Below are 15029 nucleotides of genomic sequence, written 5' to 3' on the forward strand. Positions count from 1 at the left end.
TATAAACTGCAATGGGTTCTGCTCACTGTTTGATAAAGTGTTCTTATCATTGAATCCCCAACTTCCTGTTTAGATAGTAGGATCTCATGGCCAGAGCCATATGCCAAAAACATTCAAAAAAAAAAAAGCAGAAGCTGTATGTATGCAATTGCTGTTCATATGCACCATCTCTGCAAACTGATTACTTAATATATTAGTCAAATATTTATGTTCCAAAGATTTAGACAGCATTGTTTCTACAAGCTGTGTTAAGGATTTGGAGCCAGACGTTACACCATTTGGTTAATGGAAACTGCGAATGCACTAACTGTTCCTGATCACAGAATCAAAACAAGTAGTTCTGCTTTTCCTTACTAGGTATTGATGATCATTATTTTGTGCTGTTGACTTGGTTTTTATTCTTCTCAAATTCTATTTGCTAGGACTGATTATTTATCAGATAGATATTGTATTGTCCCACCGCATTACTCATGCTGAAGAAGAAACTTGCCATTTCTTCATACACGCTATTAAGTCTATACCACAAAGCATATCTGTTACCAGGAAAATTAAATCCTCTTCCAATGTAAGCAACTACATTATTTTAAGCTATTAGACACAATGCCCTAGGCTACAGTTGGGTCTTTTGCTGACTGAGACAAAGCTCCCTATCTAGATTATAGGTGGAATCACTTCATTGAAATACGGTAGTTCTTTTCTATTGTGTTAGACAATTTCCATCCCAACTCAGCATATTAAAAGTATGTGGACTTATACACAATAGGTCCAGTTTACTGCTCTCTCAGATCTCAGGCATTAATCTTTCCTAACCATGCTTGAGGAGATCTAGATTCTAGATCCTTAAACTGGAGAATCTAGGTACTGAATCTGGATAGAGCTGCATACAAAGCACACACACCCCTCCAAAAAAAAGAACACCGGAGGAGGCTAGTGCAGCCTCGCAAAGATGGCAACCATATGCAAGGCACACAATCAACTAACACTAACTAGAAAAAGAATGCAAATCAAATGTTTTCTTCTTCTTCTTCTGGGAAGCATGTAGAACCTCGACTTACAAAGGCGATCCGTTCCGTGGCGCTCTTCGTAAGCCGAAACCTTCAGTTGTTGAAGCGTCCATTTTGCGCATGCACGAAGCGCGTTTTTGCGCTTTGCGCATGCGCAGAACACGCACACCGCTTCTGCGCAGAACGCACGCGGTGCGAAAAGACTTCCGGGTTTGCTGACTTCGTAAGTCAAAACCTTCAGAAGTCGAGGCATTCGGATGTCGAGGTACCACTGTATTAAAGGCACCCCTGCTATAAGGGATGGGAAGGTTTGGGGTGAGGTTTACAGACAGGAGGGGGTGCGGGTGGGTGGGTAGAGGCTCTAAGTGGGGGGGGGGGTAGGCTGGGTCAGCCAGCAACACAACAAGGGTGGCAGCCCCCACGCACAGACTTTAACTTACCAGTATTTCTTCTCTGGAAGCATGATAATACATTTCACTCTCCACATTCCAGTAGGCACTGAGAGAATCAAGACTCAGAAGCTGAAAGAACAAACACATCTCATCAGCTGCTACAATGTACAATATAAAATCTTTCACCAAATACATGAACATCTTACTTTTAAAATGAGAGTGCAATTCTGTCCAAATGTCCAAAAGCAAACTTTACATTAGAAATTACAGTGAATTCAGTAGTGCAGCCATTCACTAGGTATTTTGCACACTTTATCCTAAATCCTAAACTTTAAGAATACCGCATAGCTAAGGCATAAAGAAGGTAGAGAGAAACAGTGAAGTAGTGTGAAATGTTTCCATGCAAAGGTATTTGTTAATTCCTGATAAGCCAGTAAGCATGGTGAATTGTAATGTTGAGATGAAGCCAAGTTTTGCTGAAAAGCAGATTTTCACAGTTAGACTACAGTACTCACAAGGGAGGAGCAGCCTCTACTGTTCAAGTGGGGGGTAGGGACAAGAATACCACAGGTGTAACAAAAATAGCTTTGAATCCTGGTAACTGGTTAACTAAGAAATCAAATTTCTGCTCTTAAACTTTGTATCAGAGACTCTGACCGTACCTTGTAAATGATTTTTGCAGCCTCATTTAAAATGCAAGGAGTCCAGTTTTCATTAGTAGTCTGGAAATAGAAATAATTGAATTTAACTTATGTTTGTTTCATTTCAAACGCTTTGTACGCTATACTACCCACCCCAGGTAGTGGATTCCAGGCATTTCCCAAATGACAAGGGAAAGTGTCTGTGCATGCTCAACAAGGACTAAATCTCAAGACGAAAAGGGTTATTTGGTATGATCCAACTTCTTTCCCATGTTTTGACAGAACAGCATCTTTGAAGAATCCATTTTGAAAGATCAGGTAAGTAGTATAGATAATTTAAAAATATTTTCAATAAAATAATTCCTATATAAACAAGCCCTAAAATTCGAGGGGATGGAGAGCCAACAGAAAGCTAACGCACTATGGGCGGAATCCAGAGTGCAGTAGGTAATCTTCTGCTTGCCAAGGAGTTGTTCTAATCTTCCCTGTTCCATCAGCAGTTTCCTATACATACCCACAAGTTTTCAAGCCCTCCAGAGCAAGGACCACATGAGGAATGGGGGCTTCCACTGGAAGCAATTACTGCTCCCTTCCTCTGAGTTTAAACTCTGCTGATTTCGCATATGAATATTTCCTTCCTTTGGCTCCATTTCCCCCCAAATAAAACTCTGCTGATTTCGCATATGAATATTTCATTCCTTTGGCTACATTTCCCCCCAAATAACCTTCCTTCTTTGCTCCAGAAAAAAATACAAATGACAGATGATTAATTAAGTGGTTTTCATTTGCATCAGCACTGAGGAAAGAGTTGTTTTCTAGACTATTCTGTCTCAGCCAACAATCTAGAAAAATATTTTCTAGGTGGCCTTGGCCTGTTGCATTTTTCCCTGAGGCTACTGAGCAACTAGTAATATTTCATTTTTTCATACATTAAAGCTGAAATCCATGGTTTGTCTTTGATCACACAGCAACCTTATTTCCAGGCTGTATTATACGAAAATCTCATAATATATATTAACATTTCCATTTTACCTTTAAATACAAGTACACATTCCTAAGTAGATTACAATTCTCAAACTAATTTCCTCTTTATTTAATCAAAAGCATGGAAATATGCTTTCTTGGTTTCCCCCCCAAATTTGCTTGAATTCTACCAGAAAACAGTAAGCATTACCAGTAAGCTAAGTTCCCCCAGTGTCACTCCTAAAGAAATTGGTCGGCTAGGATCTGTGATCTAAAAACAATAAAAGTAGGAAATATTATTATATGCAATATTAAACATCTTAGAACAACTTTTGTTTTTGAAAGCCTTACTTACAAGTGTAAAAAAAGAAGTATTTGGGTGATATCCAGTTAAGTAATACCCCATGTAGAACCAATGAAATTAATGGACTTAAGTCTGTTGATTGCCATGGATCTTGTCTAGATTACTATAATGTACTTTCCACATTTGAAGACAATTTGGAGGCATCAATGGGAATTGGAGGCATCCAGTGTTTCTTAAGAATCACTTCCCCCATCACCGCCATACAATCCTTCCCGAAAACAATGGTCTGCTTCAGAGACCCTTCTTAGAGCCTCTCCCCCACCTCCAAATGTGTGGCAGGGCCTGCCCAGTGGTGGCACCCAGAATTAGGTTCATAGGGAGACTCAACTTCCCGCAAGGAGCAAAACCCTTCTTATTTCAGCAGCCTCATGCTGGGCACTGCAACTTCCAACTGCTATTTTTGATCATGGTTTACCTGGATTATTCTAGTGATGTTGTAATTTACTATTTTATTTTGATATTTCTTGAGTTTTGTAAACCAACTTGATTATATGGTTTATTAAATGTTATGGGATTAACAGTGCAAAGGAATACAGTAGAATTAACTTTCTTTGCTAAAAGAAATTCACATTACTTACATCATCCTCATACTTTATATGGATGCTTGTGATTTTGACTTGTACATTTTTTATAACTTGTGTTGCAAGCTTTTCCAAAAATGTATCTTTCTTCTCTTCCTTTGGTTTATCTAAACACATAAAAAGTGCAAGTCAGCCCCCACTGCAAAACTTTCATTTCATTAAAAATTCAAAATATGACACTAAGCAACATTTAATAGAGCCTTACCTCTCACCACTTACAACAGTGAGAGTATTGTAAATACCTTTGCTTTCTAAGATTCCATATTTGGGGGGGGGGGGAATTCTGTTTAAGTTCCATATTCTCTACATGGGCCAATTTATATTCATACTTGAAGGCAAGGAAGGTAATAAACTTGATAGAAAGTCAATGCTCTCAGTAAATCACAGGGAATAATTCATTCATAGGAAGAGCCCCCCAAGTGCTGTTGTTTTTACTTAAATTGAATCACATTCTACACAGTACTGATTTCAAGTTCCTATTACGGTATATCTCCCCAGGTTCACTGCCATCTGTAGGAGGCTGGCGGGCCACTGGAATTGGCTCGGCAGGCCAGTTCTCAGCAACAGGCTACCATTAAGACATACTCCACACACAGGTTTAAACAGGCTTCCCCTCCCCATCTCCAGTGCAGCCACAAGGAGACTGTAAACTTTCACTTTTGTTTAACATGTCTGAACATTAGCTCTATAAAGTTGCCTTGTCTCCATAAACCACAGTGAAGACCAAGTACAGTGCTTCAAGGTTCAGACATAACATTAAACCACAGTTACTTGAAAATTGAAGCAAAAAATTCCAATCTGCTCCCTGTAGCAGTGCTAGAAAGGGGGAAAGGAAGTACCTACATCTAAGACTCAGGCGTGTAATGTTAAACCATAGTTCAGCATTACATCCAAACCAGGTCAGTGAGCATTTTGTTCACAGTATCCAGCATTCCCCCAAGTTAAACAGAAATTTGTCAGAAGCCCCTAAACCAGGCAGAGGTTCTTTTGACCTACTTTCAACACATTTCAGATTCAGTTAAAAGAGGGTTTTCCCCCTACATAAAGATACTGTACAATTGTCTACCTCCAAATTAACAGTCAAACACAACAAGTATTTCCCTGACTTACTCTGCCTTGCACAAAACTACACATTTTTTTGCTCAGAAACTTCTTCACCCTACATTCTATGTTGTTTCCTTACCAGCACTTTACAGATCAAAATCACACATCTGCACTGACTTCTACAGCAGTGACTAGACTGTTTTGCAGCAAAAACAACATGAAGCCTTGCTCCACCTTAGAAACCCACAAAATTATTTATGTCTTCATAGACTGGAATCCACTGCATTTGATGTATTTGAACCAAGTCCACAAAAGCTTATGCCATAATATACCTGCTAGTTTCTATTATGCTAAAATTCTACTTCTTCTTGTTGTTGTTTAGTCGTTTAGTCGTGTCCCACTCTTCAGCGCTGGATACATGCTCTAGGCAGGAAGTTGAAGCAATTAAATGCACAAATGTTGTTGTTTAGTCGTTTAGTCATGTCCCACTCTTCATGACCCCATGGACCAGAGCACGTCAGGCACTCCTGTTTTCCACTGCCTCCCGAAGTTTGGTCAAACTCATTTTGGTAGCTTTGAGAACACTGTCCAACCATCACGTCCTGTGTCGTCTCCTTCTCCTTGTGCCCTCAATCTTTCCCAGCATCAGGGTCTTTTCCAAGGAGTCTTCTCTTCTCATGATGCGGCCAAAGTATTGGAGCCTCTGCTTCAGGATGTCCTTCCAGTAAGCACTCAGGGCTGATTTCCTTCAGAATGGATTTGTTTTAGGTTTGATCTTCTTGCAGTCCACTGTTTTATAACTGTATTAAGGCAGCTTCAGACTTACCTTACCTAGCCAAAGACCCTGAATAATTGTCAATGAGTGGAATGTTGATTATTATCCTAACCAATAGCAATGACCAGGTTAGTGGGGTAAAAGTGGCAGGATCATTAGGTGGGAGTGATCATGCTCTTCTGGAGTTTATTTTACAGTGGAAAGGAGCAACCAAGCATACTAAGACTCAAAATCTAGATTTTAAGAAAGCCTACTTCAGAAAACTTAGGGAAACACTGGGTGAGATCCCATGGACAGTAATACTAAAAGGGAAGGGAGTTCATGATGGTTGGGAGTTTGTTCAAAGGCAGAAATTAAATGCACAACTTCAGGCAATACCAATGAGACGGAAACATGGAAGGTGCCTAAAGAAGCCAGGGTGGCTATCTCAAGAACTTTTAACTGAGTTAAGATTTAAAAGGGATATGTACAAAAAATGGAAAAAGGGGGAAACTACTAGAGAGGAATTCAAACAAAAAGTCAGCATGTGTAGAGACAAAGTCAGAAAAGCTAAAGCACAGAATGAACTCAGGCTTGCTAGAGGTTAAAAGCAACAAAAAAGGCTTTTAGGGCATGTCCGTAGCAAAAGGAAGAACAAAGAAACGGTGGGGTCACTTAGAGGAGAAGATGGTGAAATGCGAACAGGGGACAGAGAAAGGGCAGAACTCCTCAATACCTTCTTTGCCTCAGTCTTCTCTAAAAAAGAAAACAATGCCCAACCTGAAGAATATGGAGCAGATGATTCAGCAGGGGAAACACAGCCCAGAACAAGTAAGGAGGTAGTACAAGAATACTTGGCTAGTTTAGATGTATTCAAGTCTCCAGGGCCAGATGAACTACATCCAAGAGTATTAAAAGAACTGGCAGGGGTGATTTCAGAACCACTGGCAGTAATCTTTTGAGAATTCCTGGAGAACAGGCTAAGTCCCAGCAGACTGGAGGAGGGCAAATGTTGTCCCTATTTTCAAAAGGGGGGAAAGAGAGGACCCAAACAATTACCGCCCAGTCAGCCTGACATCAATACCAGGAAAGATTCTAGAGCAGATCATTAAGCAAACGGTGTGTGAGCACCTAGAAAGGAACGCTGTGATCACTAAAAGACAGCATGGGTTTCTGAAAAATAAATCATGTCATCAGGGTCCCCATCAATGGCTCCCCTTCATCCTGGAGAGAAGTGACTAGTGGGTTGCCACAGGGTTCTGTCTTGGGCCCAGTCTTATTCAACATCTTTATCAATGGCTTGAGGACATCGTGATCAAGTTTGCAGATGACACCAAATTGGGAGGGGTGGCTAATACCCCAGAGGACAGGATCACACTTCAGAATGACCTTAACAGATTAGACAACTGGGCCAAAGCAAACAAGATGAATTTTAACAAGGAGAAATGTAAAGTACTACACTTGGGCAAAAAAAAATGAAAGGCACAAATACAGGATGGGTGACACCTGGCTTGAGAGCAGTACATGTGAAAAGCATCTAGGAATCTTGGTAGACCACAAACTTGACATGAGTCAACAGTGTGATGCAGCAGCTTAAAAAGCCAATGCAATTCTGGGCTGCATCAATAGGAGTATAGCATCTAGATCAAGGTAAGTAATAGTACCGTACCACTGTATTCTGCTCTGGTCAGACCTCACCTGGAGTACTGTGTCCAGTTCTGGGCACCACAGTTCAAGAAGGATACTGACAAGCTGGAACGTGTCCAGAAGAGGGCAACCAAAATCGTCAAAGGCCTGGAAACAATGCCTTATGAGGAATGGCTTAAGGAGCTGGGTATGTTTAGCCTGGAGAAGAGAAAGTTAAGAGGCGATATGATAGCCATTTTCAAATACATAAAAGGATGTCATATAGAGGAGAAAGGTTGTTTTCTGCTGCTCCAGAGAAGCGGACACGGAGCAATGGATTCAAAATACAAGAAAGAAGATTCCACCTAAACATTAGGAAGAACTTCCTGACAGTAGGAGCTGTTCGGCAGTGGAATTTGCTCCCAAGGAGTGTGGTGTAGTCTCCTTCTTTGGAGGTCTTTAAGCAGAGCCTTGACAGCCATCTGTCAGGAATGCTTTGATGGTGTTTCCTGCTTGACAGGGAGTTGGACTGGATGGCTCTTGTGGTCTCTTCCACTCTATGATTCTATGATTTATTTTTATTTTCTAAATACGAGCCTACCCTTATTGCAAGTCTCAAGGCAATTAACAAAACAATTAAAATGTTTAAAAAATACTAAAGTTTTTGATAAAAACAAGAATAAAAATACATGCAGCCAGTGCTTTTTTGTAGAAAAATAGGTGCTGGTACTCACCATGAAGTTGTTACAGTGAATGCCACACTTTTTAACAAAAAAAAAGAGGAGTCGGTACTGCGTAGCCTTGAGTACCCCCTAAAAAAAGCACTGCATGCAGCCAAGAATAATTAATGTTAATTTCAGGTGGGAGAGGGAGATTATAAATTATAAAAGTATTAATTATAAAAGCACCCAAATAACATTACACGTTGCACGAACAGGGCAAGCTTTCACCTGATTTCTCCAGGCACCTAAAGTACTGGGATGACACCTGGAGAACATGACTAAGGCATATGAATTTCACTCAAGAAATATTTCACACAAACCTGGAAGCCTATGCCAATACGCATTTTAGGAATGACTCCAACAAGCAACTTTTAATATTTAGCCTATTTACCATCTTGAATCCCCTTCATGGATCAATGCCTTGTCGTGGCGAAGGGGCTTGAATAACTCAGAGAAGCTATGAGCTATGCCATGCAGGGCCACCCAAGATGGATAGGTCATAGTGGAGAGTTTTGACTAAACGTGATCCACCTGGAGAAGGAACTGGCAAGCCACTCCAGTATCCCTGCCAAGAAAACTCCATGGACAAAGACAACAGGCATATAAAAGTTATGACGCTGGAAGATGAGCCCCTCAGGTCGGAAGGCGTCCAACATGCTACTGAGGAAGAGCGGAGGACAAGTACAAGTAGATTCAGAGCTGATGAAGCGGCTGGGCCAAAGCCGAAAGGACGCTCAGTTGCGGATATGCCTGGAAGCGAAAGGAAAGTCCGATGCTGTAAAGAAAAATATTGCATAGGAACCTGGAATGTAAGAACCATGAGTGGAGGTAAGCTGGATGTGGTCAAAAATGAGATGACAAGAATAAATATCGACATCCTGGGCATCAGTGAACTAAAATGGAAGGGAATGGGCGAATTCAGTTCGGGTGACTATCATATCTACTATTGTGGGCAAGAATCCTGTAGCAGAAATGGAGTGGCCCTCATAGTCAACAAAAGAGTGGCAAAAGCTGTAATGGGATGCAATCTCAAAAATGACAGAATGATCTCGATACGAATCCAAGGCAGACCTTTTAACATCACAGTAATCCAAGTTTATGCACCAACTACCAGTGCTGAAGAAAGTGAAATTGACCAATTCTATGAAGACCTACAACAACTTCTAGAAATGACACCAAAGAAGGATGTTCTTCTCATTACAGGGGATTGGAATGCTAAAGTAGGGAATCAAGAGATAAAAGGAACAACTGGCAAGTTTGGCCTTGGAGTTCAAAATGAAGCAGGGCAAAGGCTAATAGAGTTCTGTCAAGAGAACAAGCTGGTCATCACAAACACTCTCTTCCAACAACACAAGAGACGACTCTACACATGGATATCACCAAATGGGCAGCATCGAAATCAGATTGATTATATTCTCTGCAGCCAAAGATGGAGAAGCTCTATACAGTCAGCAAAAACAAGACCTGGAGCTGACTGTAACTCAGATCATCAGCTTCTTATAGCAAAATTTCAGCTTAAACTGAAGAAAGTAGGGAAAACCACTGGGCCAGTAAGATACAATCTAAATCAAATCCCTTATGAATACACAGTGGAAGTGAGGAACAGGTTTAAGGATTTAGATTTGGTGGACAGAGTGCCTGAAGAACTATGGATGGAGGCTCGTAACATTATACAGGAGGCAGCAACGAAAACCATCCCAAGGAAAAGGAAATGCAAGAAAGCAAAATGGCTATCCAACGAGGCCTTACAAATAGCGGAGGAGAGGAGGCAAGCAAAATGCAAGGGAGATAGGGAAAGATACAGGAAGCTGAATGCAGATTTCCAAAAAACAGCAAGGAGAGACAAGAGGGTCTTCTTAAAAGAGCAATGCAGAGAAATAGAGGAAAACAATAGAATGGGGAAAACCAGAGATCTGTTCAAGAAAATTGGAGATATGAAAGGAACATTTCGTACAAAGATTACCATAATCAAGGACAAAAGTGGTAAGGACCTAACAGAAGCAGAAGACATCAAGAAGAGGTGGCAAGAATACACAGAGGAATTATACCAGAAAAATATGGAGGTCTCGTACACCCCAGGTAGTGTGGTTGCTGACCTTGAGCCAGACATCTTGGAGAGTGAAGTCAAATGGGCCTTAGAAAGCACTGCTAATAACAAGGCCAGTGGAAGTGATGATATTCCAGCTGAACTATTTAAAATTTTAAAAGATGATGCTGTTAAGGTGCTACACCCAATATGCCAGCAAGTTTGGAAAACTCAGCAATGGCCAGAGGATTGGAGAAGATCAGTCTACATCCCAATTCCAAAGAAGGGCAGTGCCAAAGAATGCTCCAACTACCGCACAATTGCGCTCCTTTCACACGCTAGCAAGGTTATGCTTAAAATTCTACAAGGCAGGCTTAGGCAGTATGTGGACCGAGAACTCCCAGAAGTGCAAGCTGGATTTCGAAAGGGCAGAGGAACCAGAGACCAAATAGCAAACATGCGCTGGATTATGGAGAAAGCTAGAGAGTTCCAGAAAAACGTCTACTTCTGCTTCATTGACTATGCAAAAGCCTTTGACTGTGTCGACCACAGCAAACTATGGCAAGTTCTTAAAGAAATGGGAGTGCCTGATCACCTCATCTGTCTCCTGAGAAATCTCTATGTGGGACAAGAAGCTACAGTCAGAACTGGATATGGAACAACTGATTGGTTCAAAATTGGGAAAGGAGTACGACAAGGTTGTATATTGTCTCCCTGCTTATTTAACTTATATGCAGAATTCATCATGCGAAAGGCTGGACTAGATGAATCCCAAGCCGGAATTAAGATTGCCGGAAGAAATATCAACAACCTCAGATATGCAGATGACACAACCTTGATGGCAGAAAGCGAGGAGGAATTAAAGAACCTTTTAATGAGGGTGAAAGAGGAGAGCGCAAAATATGGTCTGAGGCTCAACATCAAAAAAACCAAGATCATGGCCACTGGTCCCATCACCTCCTGGCAAATAGAAGGGGAAGAAATGGAGGCAGTGAGAGATTTTACTTTCTTGGGCTCCTTGATCACTGCAGATGGTGACAGCAGTCACGAAATTAAAAGACGCCTGCTTCTTGGGAGAAAAGCAATGACAAACCTAGACAGCATCTTAAAAAGCAGAGACATCACCTTGCCGACAAAGGTCCGTATAGTTAAAGCTATGGTTTTCCCAGTAGTGATGTATGGAAGTGAGAGCTGGACCATAAAGAAGGCTGATCGCCGAAGAATTGATGCTTTTGAATTATGGTGCTGGAGGAGACTCTTGAGAGTCCCATGGACTGCAAGAAGATCAAACCTATCCATTCTGAAGGAAATCAGCCCTGAGTGCTCCCTGGAAGGACAGATCATGAAGCTAAGGCTCCAATACTTTGGCCACCTCATGAGAAGAGAAGACTCCCTGGAAAAGACCCTGATGTTGGGAAAGATGGAGGGCACTAGGAGAGGACGAGATGGTTGGACAGTGTTCTCGAAGCTACGAACATGAGTTTGACCAAACTGCGGGAGGCAGTGCAAGACAGGAGTGCCTGGCGTGCTATGGTCCATGGGGGTCACGAAGAGTCGGACACGACTAAACGACTAAACAACAACAACAACCATCTTGAATACTGAGGTGGAAAGGCAGTCTAAAACTGTAAAATATCTTAACATCAAATCCTTAAAAGGCAGAAGGCAGTAAGTCTCACACATTCTTATTCAAGTTTACAGCCAGAGAGCTCCAAGTAAGAGCTGTTTGCTAAGGACTGCTGATCTTTGCTAGAAATAGGGCACACTGGGAAACTTCAAGGCAGAAAACAGGCTGTTTGGTCGGTTTCACTGAATATTAACCAAGAACTATCAAACAATGCTTTCATTGGTGCCATAAATGCTGAAAGGCAAAAGCTCAGCAGAACTGTGTACGAATATCCAAAACCATAACATTCTTTGATTAATCAAAAGTATTGCTTTGATTGCTGAGCAATATAAACAGCTCAGCATAAGATTAAAAGGTCATAAATGAATGGAATGAGAGAACAGAATGTCAATAAAAGAAGAGGAAGTTCTTTTTAAAACATCTGAACACCTTTTCATTAGCACTGGAACATCTTATGGAGAAGTTCAAGGACAGAAAGGGAAAAGTGCATTTATTTCTGAACTGCAGGGGGCACCAGGTAAACTTAAACAAGTGACAAACAGATGTTAGGGAGGGGATTGATCTGAGTGATGTTCTAATGGGCATAGACTTCAGAATGGTTTAGGCCATTCTGGAAACACTAGGATGATAAAAGAGGGAGTTACAAATGAGAAGGTAGTGCAAATGTGTCAACCATCTGGAATGATAATGCAAACAAGTACACTTAAGTGAGTATGTCTCTACTACAGACTTCTTTCTGTAACAAATGCATCATTTAAAAATGAAACCAGCTGTGTTAGACCTTTCACGATTGTGTTCACTGGAATTTCCTTCAGGAAAAAGAGCCCTTAACCCTCTTACAAGATCAAATCTGAACTGCTATTGCTGGATTGTGCCCAACTGAGGTTTGAACGCCAAACTATTCAAGCACTAATATAAGGAGGAACTATGGTACCCAATTTCTGCTTTAACAGACATTATTATTGTAATTAATTTAAAATCAAGGTAGTTTGTTTATATCCAGTAAAGTCAAAGTCTCACTAACTTACTTACTGGCCTAAAAGAAGGCTGCACATATTACTGCATTTTTTTTGTTAGCTTATAAAAAGAAAAGCAACAGAAAAAGAATATTCAACACACTGTTAGTTATACCCACCTTTTGAGTGATCATTACCTTTAAATGATTTCTTAAAACGCTTTTTTGTCTTTTTAGACTTACGTCCTTTTCAATGTAAGCAATTTTACAGAAAGAGGATAAATTACAGTTAGGCAGGCATCATTAAAGCAAGCAATGAAAATAAAGGAAAACAAAAATTAAGATTACTCAGGAAAGATATTTGGAGTATAGAAGCAAGGAGTTAGTTTGCAGCTCCAGTATAAAACCATTTCTCTATTTAATACTATTCTTTTTTTTCCAAATGAGGCTATAGAAAAGGGATTTACAGCAACATTGTAAAACTGTAACTACAGCCCTAGGCCTGCTCAGAGTAGACCTACTGAAATTAACATGACTAATAGATGTTAATAGGTCTACTCTAATTGGCTAAGCTACTATAAACAAGGAAGACATTTTGAGATACGCCTTCCTTCAGCAAAACTTCTATAATTTAAAGACAAAGTTTTATAACAATTGCTGTATGTGCCACCCAGAAGCAATGAGTCCACTGTGGGACAAGTCTCTGGCAGACATCCAGCATTAGTCATACTCAGAATAGACTCACTGAAGTCAATGGACTTGAGTAAATTAAACCCATTGGTTCCAATGGGTCTACTCAGAGGGAACTTAGTTGGATATCTCACTCCATCCTTAAAACAGTCCACGTTCCCTAATCATCCCCAGCTGCCTGCAAAAAAAAAAACCCCGGTGCTCCACTTCAATTAGTCTGTGTATGAAAGAAGGAAAAATTAATCAGACTAAGTTGAAACAAAATAAAAAAATTCCTTCCAGCAGCACGTTAGAGACCAACTAAGTTTGTCATTGGTATGAGCTTTCGTGTGCATGCACACTTCTTCAGATATGTGTGTGGAAATACATAAGGTCTCAGGTGCCAAACATGGGAGGTGGAGTAAGCATGTTGCATAGCAAACAGTGATGAATTACAAGTTACGTTTCAGTTCCTGTTTGGATACACTGTATTTTTAATATGCTAGTTGTGATAACTTTGTGTCCATTAAAATTGTCCATACAGTCGTACCTCGGGTTGCGAACACCTCGGGTTACGAACAACCCGGGTTACGAACTGCGCAAACCCGGAAGTATTTTTGCCGCGCGCATTTGCACATGCGCAAAGCGCGAAAATATCACTTTGCGCATGCGATCCGGAACGGAGGTACCACTGTAGTTATATTTTATGTTTCTAAAGTAACAGAATGACTTTCAATCTGGAAAAGAATAAAGAAGTGCTAATGTAGCTCTGTTTTTTCAATTTTTGCTCTGTTTTTTCTGAAAATTTCCGTTTCCCCCCGGGAAAAAACAGAAAAACCAGGTTTTTTCCCGAGCTTCAAAATTTCCAGAAATTTTACATCTCTAGCTAAGACTGCCTGCACATGTGCTCTGAAAAAAACTGAACATGCAGAATCCCTGCAGCCACACTTGTAGAGAAGGGAAGAGAGAGGAAACCAGCATTCACAGTCTATTTGCAGCCATGTCTCTCCTCTTTCTCTTTTTAAGTTTGCTTGCTAGTTAGGTGAGAGACTATTACATAAGGCAGGAAAAAAACATTTTAAAAAACTGGTTACTCTGAAGTCATAGCTTTAGAAGAGCATATGACTCCACTTCTAGATTAATTTACAACCAAACACTGCCATCGTCTACATGTTTCATTCATAGAACCCATTCCTAGGAGACATGACTAAGACCGACATGCTAATCAATGGAATACTTTTCTTATGAAAAAAATAATGTTTCACCTCAGCAATAAGAATAATGGCTTACACCCAGAGATGACTTACACAAGTGGAAAAAACACTTCTTCTTGTGAAAGGAAGCCTCAACAAATTTACAGTGGTACCTCGGTTTATGAGCACAATTGGTTCCGGAAGTCTGTTCATAAACTGAAGCGTTCATAAACTGAAGCGAACTTTCCCTTTGAAAGTAATGGAAAGTGAATTAATCCGTTCCAGATGGGTCTGCGGCGTTCATAAACCAAAAATTCATAAACCGAGGTTCCACTGTATCTAATTTCCCCATCCTGCACCATACCCATCTCATGGCATTCCAGGGGATGCACCAACCCTTGGGAGCAGCACTTTATGTGGTACAGGCAGCTGTAGGAGGGAGTAGGACCCAGGAAAGCCATGCTGGAT

The 15029-nt window shown here is 40.7% G+C and overlaps 1 protein-coding gene across 2 annotated transcripts in view; it reads right to left on the minus strand.

Annotated features, from left to right (window-relative positions):
* The window catches only part of VPS13C (vacuolar protein sorting 13 homolog C), a 116043-nt gene that overhangs the window by 87932 nt on the left and 13082 nt on the right, over positions 1-15029 (minus strand). For both annotated transcript variants that reach the window (XM_060282438.1, XM_060282437.1), the window contains exons 6-9: positions 3943-4052; positions 3212-3271; positions 2059-2118; positions 1445-1525 (exon numbers count right to left, since the gene is read on the minus strand). In XM_060282438.1, the coding sequence (XP_060138421.1) occupies positions 1445-1525; positions 2059-2118; positions 3212-3271; positions 3943-4052 (311 nt within the window). The remainder of the gene's footprint in view (positions 1-1444; positions 1526-2058; positions 2119-3211; positions 3272-3942; positions 4053-15029) is intronic.

The sequence above is a fragment of the Zootoca vivipara genome, chromosome 14 (genome assembly GCF_963506605.1).
Source record: "Zootoca vivipara chromosome 14, rZooViv1.1, whole genome shotgun sequence".
Classification (NCBI taxonomy): domain Eukaryota; kingdom Metazoa; phylum Chordata; class Lepidosauria; order Squamata; family Lacertidae; genus Zootoca; species Zootoca vivipara.